Below are 13,717 nucleotides of genomic sequence, written 5' to 3' on the forward strand. Positions count from 1 at the left end.
ATCTAATATTTAAATAAATATTATATTACATTTAATATTTAAACTAATATTTTTAATACTAATTAATATTTTATTTAATACTGATCTCATATTTTATTTATACTAATATGATATATAAACTAATATTATATTACATTTAATATTTAAATTAATATTTTATTAAATCTAATATTTAAACTAATATTTTATTATATTTAATATAATATATTATTTAGTACTAATCTAATCTAATTTGATATTATATTTATTTAATACTAATTTAATGTTTAAACTAATATTATATTACATTTAACATTTAAACTAATATTATATTATATTTAATCTAATATTTTATTTAATACTAAGCTAATATGATATTAAATTTATTTAATATTAATCTAATTTAATATTATATTTATTTAATACTAATCAAATATTTTATTTAAACTAACTCTAATTAAGAGAAATTAAATATTTTATTAATATCGCTAATCCCACTAGGAATTAAATATTTTATTAATATCACTAACCCCACTGTTATAATTGAGGGTATGTTTGGTTGGATTAAGAATGTGTTATTTTTTAGGTTAGGCTATTCGGAATAGCTTATTTGGTGTTTGATTGGGTTTGAATAGCTAGAATAGGGAATCCAAACGTTTTGTTTTATTAGAATAGGCTATTTCTTAAAGTTTTGAGATTTGGCTATTTTTTTTTCAAAAGAAAGATGAAAGTCAAAGCCTCTAAATTTCATACCCTTGTTATTACAACAAATAATTTCTTCCATCCGGGTTTCGAATCCATGACCTCCTACATGAAGACCATGTGTCTTTGTCACTAGACCAAAGACCAGTTCTTGTAATTTGGTTAATCTAATAAGACAAACGATAGCTATTCTTAATTTGGTTATTCTAACTATTTTTGTTTCGCAACCAAAAATACCTTTATGAGTTAGTAGAATAGAGCTATTCTCTTGAGCTAACTTTTTTTTTTTTTAATCACCAAGGTTTAAGAATATAGAGTTAACTCAAAGTTAGCTCTATTCTTAGATGATCCAAACACACTCATAATAGTTGTTGGATCCATAGTGGGTCAAGTTTAGATCTTTTGAGGTAACTCAAATTTCGAACTTGTATTACAAACGGTCTGATCATAATTTGAAATAATCCGGCATGAAGAGTAATGTAAAGAGCTTCTTTAATATTTGTGTCAAAAATGAGAACTAGTCTTTGGTCTAATGGCAAAGACACATGGTCTCTATTTGAGAAGTCATGAATTCGAAACCCAATATTTTTGATAGATATAATTAATTTAATGTTTAAAACACACAGTCATTCAATATTTTTTTCATTATATATGTTAGAACTAACTAGTTTAATATTAAATATGAGTAATTAAATGTTTGTTGAAAAAGAAAATTAGATACCGGATCGATACTTCTAGAAGTGGACAAGAAATTGACTCAACACATTTCTCTGTTTTTAAATTTTGATTTTTTTTTTTCATTTGAAAGGCCCATTCAAATTGTTGGAACGTTGTAGAGTTTTTTAAAATAATGTTTTTATTTTATTTAACGAAGTAGTTAATTTTTTTTTTTTTTTTAAATATTGGATAGAATCGGCCCTTATGCTAACAGTGAAAAATCCATGGATCGCATCAGATTCATAGATTCTTCACTGTTAACGTTGATTCTAATTCGCATATGAAAAAATAGAAATCAAATTTGAAATATTATTTATGCACGTGTATTATCTATACTTTCTTTCGAAAACTTTATACTTAATTAGAAAATGTTCATAAATTATATATATATTTAATGTAAATACTCTTGTAAAAAAAAAACAGTATGCAATACAATTTCAAACTTAGATGCAATATCAACTTGTATACAGATATTCCAAAGAAGTATGACCACTGTTATGACCCCGATTGAATAATCAAACATAGAGGTCCAGAAGCCATTTCCTAAACTTGTTTTGTTATATTTTAATATCTACGTAAGATGTCAGTAAATATCATTGTTTGCATAATTTATTAAATGTTGGCGTCTACAAAGCCTCTTCTCAATTTAATTATCCTCTCTAGTCTTAATTATTATTATTTTCATTAAGCTCCTTTTAACGTTGACCAAAACCTTTTCAAATATCTATTTTTAAATTTTGTCTGCTTAAATGAAATAATAAAACGAGCTTAAACGAAAGAGCTGAGATTTGTCCAATGTCCAGAGCCAATAATAAAACCAAAACAGCGCTGCATGTGATTTGATAGCTGCATATAGCAAAATATACTCCGTCTCTTAAATGGAGAGAGTTGGAGGACCTAACGATCGGACGGTCTAGAAATCTCATAAGTTGTTGCATATCGGGTCATATCCTCTTTGAACGGTAGATCTTCACTCTTTTCGTTTCCCTTTTAGTGCCAAACCTCTCCCCTCTCAGTCAGGCAGTCAGGCTTTCGAGCATTTCTTTCATTCGAGGTATGGCGAGCGAAGAGACAGCTTCTCAGTCTCACCACGGAGATTCCATCAAATCATCAGGTCTGTCTCTCTCTCTCTCTCTCTCTCTCCCTCTCTCTCCATCGCTGTCTCTATAAATGGAATTTGAAAGCAGACCCAGCATGTTTGCGAATTATGAAAATTCCAACAAGGAATAGTAAGAACCTAGATATAGTCTTCGTATGTTAGTGAGGAGTGTTTGAGACTAAAACATCGAATCAGGTCATCTGATTTCTGACTCTTTTGAATCGCAATTTTGGGATTTTGCAACGAGCAAGTGCACGATTTGTCCAATTTACTTTTATTCGGGTTTGTTAAGTGAAAAGAAATCAGATTAAGGAGTTTGTAAGTAGAGAGGAATTAGAATAAGGATGGGAACACTAATTTGTATGGAGAAAATGACCCAGTTTTGGGTTTGTAGGAAGCTGAAATGCCCAAGTTGGGCAGTTTTATAGGAATTAGCTGGGAAGCAAAAACAATTGAACTTTTCCTCTATCTGGAAGAATAATCGGAATTTATCGATTGCTTATAAGACTTTGTATCGACCATTGCTTATTCTACAGCACACTTCATTTTACTCCAATCAAAATTAAACTAAAGAACTGATATTCCTGTGTTGTAGTTATTAACACTGCGGCCAACAGGAGGAGGCAGCAAGCTATATCAATTGGAAAGGAAAGAAGAGAGGCTTTAATTCGTGCTAAAAGATTGTGTCGAGATTCACTCATTGAAAATGATGAGAATGGAAAGGGTTTGGAAGGTGAAATGGTCATTGATGAAGAACAATCAGTACTTAATGCTAGAACAGCTCAGACTGTGCAAGAGCTGAAGTTGTCTTTATCCTACCAGTATACATCTCTCTCTCTCTCTCTCTCTCTCTCTCTCTCTCTCTCTCTTCCTCTCCCTCTCCCTCTCCCTCTTTCTCTCTCTAAAATAAGTAAAGGAGCGTATGAACACTTGGTAATGCTTTTCATTGCCTCAACAAAGCCCCACTTAAGCAAAACAAATATAAGAGCAAAAGAACATACTGTTGATGTCCGGCCCCGGTAAGGGTTAGGTGTCATGTATTGCTTCAAACCCCTTTAGTGGTATAATAATTAATACTAGTATTAATTATTATTTGGCCAATGATAATTACACGCATTGTTTATATTTGTCAGAGGAAAAGATGCAACTCAAAAGGCCATAGAGGCGCTTCGTGCTTTGAGAAGGCTATTGTCAAAATCTGAAGTACCTCCAACTGAAGCAGCCATTCAAGAGGGAGCTGTACCACTACTAGTACAATGCCTCTCTTTTGGCTCGGCAGATGAGCAGGTACAATATAATATAACTTCTCTACAAAATTTGCTCGCTGTATAAAAAGGAAAGTAATGATGAAGAGTCTAAATGCAGTTATTGGAGGCAGCTTGGTGTGTGACAAATATAGCTGCCGGTGGGCCTGAAGAAACCAAATCTCTGTTACCAGCACTTCCCTTGCTTGTTGCTCACCTTGGAGGTATTGTTTGGTATTACTTATTTATATATGTGTCACTTTGAGCTTGTACTAGTACTGTATGGTTGAGAACAAGGTATGACCTTGTGATGCAACTGTTTTGGATGTTTAGTGGATGTTAGGTCTAACATACCAACTGCTAGGTAATACAGATCCATTCGGGCTCAGTAAGAGTAGCCGCCAACACAGAAGCTATAATCTGGATTTTAGCTTTTTTATTGTGAGGTTTGAATTAACCATTGAACCTGTTAGAGTTCTATCTCTCGAAAACTTTGGCCCTGTTCTACTGAGCAGGGTTATTACCACTCGTCAGGTCAGATGCCTGTGTGTGCAGGCCAATTGTACACAAAATAATATCATAACTTTGTAAGGAAAAATTAAACAGGAAACTATCTTAAAAAAATTAAAATAAAACTAATTAATTATCTGTCAAGATAAACTCCGCCTGTGAGTTTCTGCACAGTCTGTCCCAAGCCAAGAAAAAGGAGGAGGGTCGTGATAGGCGTAGCTAGCCAGTGGTAAAAAAAACAGCCCTTTGTGGAAATGAAACCCAAAATTATGTGTCTCTGGTTGGGTTTCATTTCTAGCCTACCCCAACTTGCTTGGGACTAAAGGCTTGGTTGTTGTTGTTGTAAATATCTGTCAAGATAAGGGCAAAAAGAATATTGGGTTGATCTACTTCGTATTGTCTCTACACCAGACACCACATGTTTGACTTATCATCTGACTAATTTTTAAATACGGTTAGAGAAGAGCTCTGCACATGTGGCTGAGCAGTGCGCCTGGGCACTTGGGAACGTAGCAGGAGAGGATATGGAGCTGCGTAGCATTTTATTTGCACAAGGTGCATTATTACCTCTAACCAGATTGATGCTGTCTAACAAGGGATCCACTGCACGAACAGCTGCATGGGCTTTATCTAATCTTATCAAGGTACTTTGCTATGTTACATTTTACAAGGTACCTAGCTGCTCCTGAGCTTGGTTGAAAAAGAAAAGAAAAAATGGAGCCTCCCATCTCCACCCCAAATTTTCCAATCCCTACATACAAGAATTAAATGGTTGGTGCACAGCCAACCAACAATTTCATTAAAAATAATAAAAGTAGCAGTTACCATTTAGTTAAAAAACGAAGAAGTTACTGTCACTTAAGAACTGAAAAGCACAGATTAATTATGCAGCTCATTAAGTTAAGTAACACTCTCAGTCAACCTATATCAAAGTCTTCATTGATGATATACTTTGGTTTTGTTAGCAATAAAGCAACCATTGGTGTGTATCCTGTGCCGCCTCCAGCGTGAAGGTGATGATGTTTCTCAAACCGTGATGATAGTTAAAGAGTCCATCTCATATTATTTTTGCTATTTATCTCAATGTAGGGACCAGATCCAAAGGCGGCTAATGAATTGATACGTATAGAAGCGATTATAGATACTATCATAAAGCACCTTAAGACAGCGTACTTTTCCTTTTTTTATATTTTATATTTTTTTAATGAGAGGTTGTTCAGGGAGTAAATCCACTACCTCATTTATTTATTTATTTTCTTATTTTTTCTTTTTTACCAAGTTCAGCATGATGTCATCAGAAATCATTGGATTTTACATAATATATGGTTTACAGTTGATTGATATACCTTTTTGTTAGCGATGAAGAGTTGGTGATAGAGGTGGCATGGGTGGTAGTGTATCTCTCAGCTCTTTCTGATAAGGCCATCAGTCTCTTAGTACGAAGTGATGTTGTGCCAGTTTTGGTTAATCTGTTAGTGCGGTCAGAGAGCCTTCAGTTGCTTATTCCGGTACTAAAAGTTTATAATACCTTGTACATTTCTACAGAAACTAAAATATCTGAAGTTTTTCTAATAAAAGTGAAATTATATCCTCTTGGATCCAATTAACCCCATTAAAAAAAGGTCAATCCCATATGAGCATCCCACAGCAGCCAACTTTTTTTTTAATTGTATTCCAACTCTCTCATTTGCACTCATCTTTCTTATTTGGCTCGACTTTCCATATTATGAGATCTTATTTATCATCGATGTAGGTGCTTAGAAGCCTTGGTAATCTTATAGCTGCTGATGGTTACATCACCCATTCAGTTCTTATTGTTGGAAATGATATCACTGGTTAGCATATTTTCAATTGTTCTTTAGGATGTATATTTTTCTAATTTTTGGTTTCATTTTTTGTTTTCTCCTGTGCTGATCAAGTACTAAAATGCTCAATACATGATTCTCCAGATCAACTCCTCTCAGGTCTGATTAAGTGCCTGAAAAGTGAGCATCGGGTACTGAAAAAGGTATTTTGTATTGTATTAACAATAATTCAATAAAATAACAACAAAGGTGATGATGTCATCCTCATTAGTATTAGTATGAGATAAAGGTAATTGGAAGCCCTTCTGTTGCTGAAATAAGTATTGTAGGGTAATATCATATGTCAAGTATGTGGAGTTATAAGTTATAACTCTGAACTGATTATGCTTGGCTTGTTACCAATTCCTGGTATGGTAGTTATTAGATGAACTCAATTTTACGTCTTCATTTGATTTACTTATTTCATCTCATTTTCATTACTTCAGGAGGCTTTGTGGGTTTTGTCAAACATAGCGGCTGGTACATTGGAACATAAGACACTCATTCTTTCAAGCGAGGTGGTGCCACTCCTAATAGATCTTCTGTCAACTGCCCCATTTGAAACTAGAAAAGAGGTCGCTTATACACTAGGCAACATCTGTGTAGGTCCAACAAAGGGCTCTGACAACAAATGTGACATAATTGTTGACCATCTGGTGCTGCTTGTCAAAGGCGGGTGCCTTCCGGGTTTTGTAAATCTTGTCAGGTCGGCTGATTTGGAGAGTGCAAGGGTGGGGCTTCAGTTCTTAGAATTGGTACTGATTTTTTATATAGTTATGTGATTTTTATATTGCATCATAGTATACCTTACCTGTTATGGTCTCAAGGAAAATTTACTTCCCTTTTGGTTGGTTTACTAGTTTACACCAGCTGGTGCTGTCATCGCAGGTCAGTATAAGGTGCCATCATTTTTGCATAAGTATTTGCAAATATAGCCAAAAGAGATGAAAGTTTTTGTTCTTTTGGCAGACAGTGGAGCAGTCCGAACTAGGGGTGATTAATGAGCGAGCATGAGCGGGTTGGGGTATGCTCATGCTCGGCTCATTAAGTAAATTAGCGAGTTGTTAATGAACGAGTTTAAGCAAGTTAATAAATGAGTCAGTTGATAATGAGTGAGTCAGGAGTTATGAGTAATAGAATTTAACAAACTGTCATAATTCATTTAAATAAAATAGAAAAGAAATCCAACAGAAACTAACAAAAATAGAATCAACATATTACAAAGTTTCTCCCCAGAAACTAGAATAGCATTAACATAATTTATTGATTTATTTGGGATTGGATGTGGCAGGGATTGGATGTGGCAAATTCTTAATTAGCGAGTTGGGGCATGCTCATGCTCGGCTCATTAAGTAAATGAGCGAGTTGTTAATGAGTTTTTAATGAGTGAGTTACGAGTTATGAGCAATTTACTCGCCCCTAGTCCGAACTAAGCTTGATTATTATTATTTTTTTTACTTTTGTACTTGCCTTACATTTTTTACCCTCTTCTTTGAAATAGGTGATGAGGGGATACCCAAATGGAGAAGGTCCAAAGCTTGTCGAGAGGGAAGATGGAATTGATGCAATGGAGAGGTTTCAATTCCATGAAAATCAAGAGATGAGAAATATGGCTAATACTTTGGTTGATAAGTACTTTGGGGCAGATTATGGTGTAGAGTAGTTTTACCAAATTTAAGCATTTCGTAGTAGCTTTCAAATATTATTATCTTGCAAAACAAACTTGTAGGACTCGTCAATTTGATCTTTGGTTTAATTTAAAAAATATATTTAGCTTTTCGTTGAAATGTGGGGCTGCACTTCCCAAACTTTGTGATGGGACACCCGTCATAGTCTTTCTTAGACTTTTTGACAAAGTTGCTGGTATTTATTGTTATTCTTTATCATTAATCATCAAGGTTGCGGGGTATTTCACTGAAACAACTTACTATTTGCAACCTTTTTAAAACGACATCATCTGACCAGATCTAACCATTGTAGTGCTCTAAAGGGCCTTTTTTGTCGACTTGAGATAGATCAAAGGTAGAATACATGGCTGAGAAGTGAGAATGGTCAAATAGTTGCGAGTGGCATGCGATGGAACTGCCAGAAAAATGCCCCCAACCATGGGGTTCAAATAATTGATCAGCGATCAAGTATAACGATGCCTGACGATTCATTGAGCGCTGTTTGCGTGAGCATACCAAAAAAAAAAAAACAATATTCACTCAAATGGAACGAGATTCTCACTAAAACATATATTATATCAGTTTATCCTCACAAAAAAGATCAAACACTTCCATCTCTTACTTAAAAGCATTAAACGAACCATATATATACAGAAGAAACGTGTAAAAGAAGGCGTTTGTAAAATTGATTTTTTTAAAACAAAAAAACAGATTGAGAAGCTGCATAATATTAACCTATGCATTCTTTGGGCGATTCATGCTCTCCCAGCTAGAAATAATAAGGCCTAGTACATAGTAAAATATAGTTTTGACGCATGTCATGATAAAGTTCCAGCACGAAGAGGGCCAATACCATGGGTATAATAGCCTAAAGAAGAGACTTATCACATGCCGAGGATAACGTCCCACCTGTTTCAAGAGAGTTAATTACATATGTGAACCAAATTGTTTAGCTTGAGGCAATACAGATAAGTAAAATTCAGTGCAAACAAACGTCACTGGTATTAGAGCTGTTTTTTTTCCTTTTTGAAGATTAGTTGGCAAAAGACCAACTACCAATTTTCATTAACCAGAAAAAAAAAAAGCTGGAAATATAATCACATGTATACTTTTGTCAACTTCCTGACATGCCCCTACAAATTCTGCAACCATTTGGTTCACTTCCACGGTTAGATCAATTACCAGCACCTGAACACACTAATATGGGTAGAATTGCAACTTATTAGTGTTTGTGTTCTTTCTTCCTTGTTACAAGCGTTAATTCTTAATATACTTCTAAACAAATAATAAAAATTAGATAGTTTCTCTCTTAACAATCTCGGTTCTTTAGATAGTAAGTCCATTTGCGAAGTCCATTTGTGAAGTCAGTTGACTTACAGGAAAGAGGAAATCAAGTGTGTTCCAAGCAGCATGTCTGACAGCACGGGTCGGGTAAGCGGGGCCACCAGGAGATGTGAAACTATACAAACATGCCTTTAGTCTTGTGCTGGTGGCCATTCTCAATTCCAACCCTACAATAAAAAAATCAGAAAAGATAAATATTCTAGAGTACAGACAAACAATTGAAATAACAGGTACAAGGCACTGATTACAAATTCACATACCTTGAAGAACACCCATGCGAGAAAGGTAATGAATCAGTACTGGCTCCACTTTTAACTTTTGAAGCTGGTAAAAAAAAGGTAGAAAGAGTCAACTAATGGAAGGTATGCTCACAATCGTGATTATGTTTAAAGATCATGCTCATAGAAATTCTAAATATTCCAAGTTTTAGAACAAAAAATTATCTAGATTTCTTGTCTGTACCATGTCAGTGAGCTCTATTACAAAATAATCAGCCGGTCCACCAACCAAGAAAGAATTTGGATATGTTGGAAACTGCATCAGAAAATTTTGAAGTATGTCTTCTTCACCTAAAGTGCAAAATGTGAAACACTACAGCAGCATAAGATCAATGGGAATTATGATATTACTTTATGGAGCAAAGCTAGGGTGTGTTGGGCTCACCAAGACAGTTTGGTGAGCACAACTCTAAAAATCTATCGGATTGGTTTAAAAAGACGGAATCCAAACCGTTGAAACGATCTACTTCACGAGTGATGCATGCCACAGGCAAAATTTTGGAAGTTTCAAATTCATCTAGTACAAAGTCAGGCAGTCAAAAAAATTAACTTTTTATAAGTTATTTTATGCATTCATTTTTCAATGGTTTTGGATTCATCGTTTGAAACCAATCTGATAGATTTTTGGAGTTGCGTTTACCAAACCCTCTTAGTGAGTACAACACATGCTAGCTTTGCTCTACTTTATGCATGTGATTATATGCACTAATTTGGAAAGTTTGCCGGAGAATTCTCCACTTCCATTTTAATTACCATAACCGCACAAATTGCCCCTCAAAAACCTAAATCATTGAAGAGAATAAACCTAGACAATAGTGGCTGGGGAGGTAAGAGGTCAATATACAAACCTAAATCATAGAAGAGAATAAACCTAGACAATAGAAGATATAGGTCTCTACGTGCCTGGAAAAAAAAAAAAAAGAGTATGTGCATGAAATAAATAAAGCAACAAGTCATTAATTATTTCAAAATCACAAAATATAAGTTAACAGCAATATAAAAAGAGGTAACAATTCATAGTAAGCCATTCCAACAGCAATTGCCTGGTTGGGTCCTTTGCACCATACTTGCATCCAACTCTTTTCTTTTCTTTTGTAAATATAACAGTCTAAAGAAGAACCTGTATAGAAATTTTCTTGCTCCTATCTGGGATTAATGCCACTTCCTCTAGGAGATACTGTTTCAATACATAAGCAGATCTTAATTTATATTTAAAAATTGCGATGATAAGTTATGAAAAATGCATAATTATTACTTACACGAAATAAGGAAAAAAAGTGCCTCGTGTTTGTTTGTATGTCAATCCTGACACATAAAGAAAATTACCATTAGAAGCTATATTAAAACTGTGTACTTTACATACACCAACCCTCTCATCTTAAAAAAAGCTCAAGTCACCCCTATTCTTTATCTCCATAAATGAACAACCACAAAACCTCAATAGAATTAAAAGTGTGAAGATATTACTGAACAGAAACATGATAAAAAATGCTAAATATCCATACCAGAAAACATCACTGGCACCTTGAACAAGGGCTGAACCATACCGTGTCGATGCCTCACTCTCATCTATCGGTACTTCAAATGACTAACCAAATTTTTATTTTTTTCAGAAATGAATATAAATGTTAGTTCTCAAGTTCTTGGATATTCGGTATCATGTCTAACGCAGCTGGTTATTCCACAGTACAAGTACCAATTGGATGTCTTTTCAGATGTAAGCATTTTCTATAGTTTTTCCATTTCTTCTTTCTTTTGTTAACTTTATGTTATATTTGTTTATTTTTCATATATTCGTTAATTATTATTTGTGTGGGTATGTGTGCATCCATGTATATTAAGTAAATTGACTTGTACACAACAATAAAAATAACTCAAAACATAAAAAGAAGAAGGTAAAAGCAGTACCTAACCAGGACCGGAGCAGATCAAAATCAAAGTTCCAATACTCGTTATCTCCCGAAAAAAAAAATTAAGGAGAACAATGACTGAAATCATAGTGAAACGTACCCATTTGTGAAAAAGTAGAGCAAATATGTGAGAAACGAATGATTGGCTCCAGAGCTGCATTATTAGGTCAAGTATACGCCTTGCACTTTCAGGTGATTTTACATAATGGTCCGCTAACACTTCATAAAAACAGATGCAACCCCCTTCAGCTATGTCTTCTAGTTTGCTAATGCCACCCCCCTCCACTTTCTTAGTTAGAATTATGTCTGCATTTTGTTTCAAAAAAATAACTCATAAGTTTAAGTATACTAGATTAACATCATTTTAAATATGGGTCTGCCACCCATTAACATATGTTATCACAATTTTGACAATCCTCGAAAGTACAGATTGAAATAGGAAATTCAACTCCTTTGGCATGATATATATGATACATTTATCATGCACATAATAAATGAAAAGATTCAGTGTGTGTGTGTGTGTGTGTGTTTGAAATAACTCAGCGTGTGTTGTACCGTTCATCAAATGATTTGAACTTGATGGTCCGGATTTGTCAACAGTCAAGACATACTCAAATTACACAAAAAAAATTTGACAGTAGGGGATCTATATATCCAACAATGCACCCATAATTTTTTTTTTTTCATTTTGATGCATTTTTCAATTGATTTAGAAGAAATTGTCTGAGATTGTCAAATAATTCCATTGTTGAGAATTCCAAATTGTTTTAAAATTAATGCTATTTTAATAAGGTCAACAAAAGTATTGATTATTTGTTCTTATATTGTTCCTGTCCGTATCCTGACTGTATCCTGACTGGTAATAAAACACTAATAATCAGAAGTCTAATGTATTATCCACAATAAATAAGAACTAGTAATAATCGGGAATCTAATCTATTATATACAACACTCAAAAACTAGTTAATTAAGTCAAAAAGAGATGAAAGAGGAACCTCGAGCCCGATCATCAATTTCAAGTGCAATGTCAGCAAATAGCTGTTGCAACACTTGGAGCCTCTGTGAATGATTGGTCAATGCCTAAAAGAAATCCATTTTACAAATTTCAAATAATGAAAATTAAAATCTATTTCTGTACCAAACTACAAAAAAATAAATAAGAGTGATGAATAATTGGCCACTCCATAAATCGGAAACCATTTGTATTAATGAACTCTGGAAAAAAAAAATTCTTCGTCAAATAAAAAAATACAAAAAGGAATTTCCAATTGCAGGTGCATTCTCATAGCACCTCAATTAAGTTTAGATTAACGGACCTAAATAAATATTTCGCTTGTCCGATTGGCAAAATCGGAGATGTAATGTTATGAAAAGATTGACAAAGCACCTTTTGAAGCTTTCTCTCGATCTCCTGCGTGAGAGCAGCGAGGTAATCAGACCGGCGGTTCGTCGGCACCTCTTGCATCGTTACATTAACGAACTTCTCGCCGATGTTGAGTTGCGAGTTCAAAAACTTTTGAGCTATATAATATTGATTCAAATTCTTAACATAACCAGTAACGGAAAGGAATTGCTTGCACGGGATGTATTGTCTTGCTTGAATTAGGAAATTCTGACATTTTTTTCTTATTTATTTCTCTATCACTCCTCTCCTCTCCCCTCGGCGGTGGCGTTCTCACTATATTCTAGATATCGTGCGGGAGGTTTGCTTCTAAGTCCTCGGAAAGTTAAAAATTGAAAATAGAAATTGATTAATATTTGATGAGTTATGGCAAGCGCTGTGAACAATATAATTTTTCTTCTTCCAAGACTTACGGATCCTGGGCGGATCCGACACGGCGCATCTAAAGTAACTTTAAAAAATAACGCGATACGGTAGATAAATTGGTCTAGGTATGACACATAACACTTGCCGACACGTGGTTCCATAACATGATCGTTCATATCAAACTTAATCATTGGTATTTAAAAAAATAAATTTACATTTTACGCATAAATATTTTTTCTTAAACAAACTTATTTGTGTGTCTTAATTATAATTAACGTACTGTGATTACTGTGATTATTTGTGTGTCCTAATTATATTTTGTGATTTTGATCATAAAAGTATCAAGAAAATTTATTATAATTACGACACATTATTCATGTTATTCAGATCACAACATAATTAATCATGATATGATACATAACGGCACGAATTTACGTCTTTTAATAAATAATAAAGAGTGAGTCTATGGTACTATGCATATCACGAGTTGTTACTATGTTATGGCTCTATATTCGAGTTTTCAAATCCTAACGGTCGATCCAAACCGTTCATCTTGTTCTCCATATTAATATGTGTTTGGAGACCAAATTTTACATTTTTTGAAATTTTTTTACTATTTTTTTAGATATTTAGAAAATCACTTGATCTGAAAATT

The 13,717-nt window shown here is 33.9% G+C and overlaps 2 protein-coding genes across 3 annotated transcripts; one reads left to right on the forward strand and one right to left on the reverse strand.

The window, feature by feature from the left end:
- The first annotated feature begins 2,355 nt into the window (after positions 1 to 2,355).
- LOC144572105 (importin subunit alpha-2) lies at positions 2,356 to 7,882 on the forward strand. The gene is made up of 11 exons (XM_078321517.1): positions 2,356 to 2,512; positions 3,093 to 3,318; positions 3,631 to 3,784; positions 3,863 to 3,965; positions 4,711 to 4,895; positions 5,341 to 5,420; positions 5,609 to 5,759; positions 6,005 to 6,086; positions 6,201 to 6,259; positions 6,542 to 6,850; positions 7,597 to 7,882. The coding sequence occupies exons 1-11, from the start codon at positions 2,455 to 2,457 to the stop codon at positions 7,756 to 7,758; spliced, it is 1,569 nt and encodes a 522-aa protein (XP_078177643.1). The 5' UTR covers positions 2,356 to 2,454; the 3' UTR covers positions 7,759 to 7,882.
- A 435-nt stretch (positions 7,883 to 8,317) lies between these two features.
- Positions 8,318 to 12,951, reverse strand: LOC144572106 (K-stimulated pyrophosphate-energized sodium pump protein). 2 transcript variants are annotated; one of them, XM_078321518.1, is made up of 11 exons: positions 12,682 to 12,951; positions 12,290 to 12,374; positions 11,395 to 11,600; positions 10,890 to 10,972; positions 10,644 to 10,689; positions 10,505 to 10,561; positions 10,233 to 10,287; positions 9,569 to 9,675; positions 9,367 to 9,430; positions 9,140 to 9,273; positions 8,318 to 8,671 (listed from the first exon to the last, which is right to left on the reverse strand). In XM_078321518.1, exons 1-11 carry the CDS (start codon positions 12,757 to 12,759, stop codon positions 8,498 to 8,500), a joined length of 1,089 nt encoding a protein of 362 aa, XP_078177644.1. In that variant the 5' UTR covers positions 12,760 to 12,951; the 3' UTR covers positions 8,318 to 8,497. The 2 variants fall into 2 exon arrangements, with proteins under 2 accessions (XP_078177644.1, XP_078177645.1); XM_078321519.1 differs by lacking the exon at positions 10,233 to 10,287 and having other exon boundaries at positions 9,569 to 9,697.
- Between the last annotated feature and the right edge of the window lie 766 nt (positions 12,952 to 13,717).

This window comes from Carex rostrata, chromosome 20 (genome assembly GCF_964058835.1).
Source record: "Carex rostrata chromosome 20, lpCarRost1.2, whole genome shotgun sequence".
In the NCBI taxonomy this organism is placed as follows: Eukaryota; Viridiplantae; Streptophyta; class Magnoliopsida; order Poales; family Cyperaceae; genus Carex; species Carex rostrata.

Bases quoted from the DNA above. Each gene is read 5' to 3' on its own strand.
- LOC144572105 (XM_078321517.1), top strand. From the start codon at position 2,455: ATGGCGAGCGAAGAGACAGCTTCTCAGTCTCACCACGGAGATTCCATC. The intron at 3,319-3,630 runs GTATACATCTCT...TATATTTGTCAG, and splicing joins AAGTTGTCTTTATCCTACCA to AGGAAAAGATGCAACTCAAA. The intron at 3,966-4,710 runs GTATTGTTTGGT...AAATACGGTTAG, and splicing joins GCTTGTTGCTCACCTTGGAG to AGAAGAGCTCTGCACATGTG.
- LOC144572106 (XM_078321518.1), bottom strand. From the start codon at position 12,759: ATGCAAGAGGTGCCGACGAACCGCCGGTCTGATTACCTCGCTGCTCTC. The intron at 12,375-12,681 runs GTGCTTTGTCAA...GATTTCTTTTAG, and splicing joins TCGAGAGAAAGCTTCAAAAG to GCATTGACCAATCATTCACA. The intron at 9,676-10,232 runs GTTTGTATATTG...TTTGCACTTTAG, and splicing joins TATTCTCTTCTATGATTTAG to GTGAAGAAGACATACTTCAA.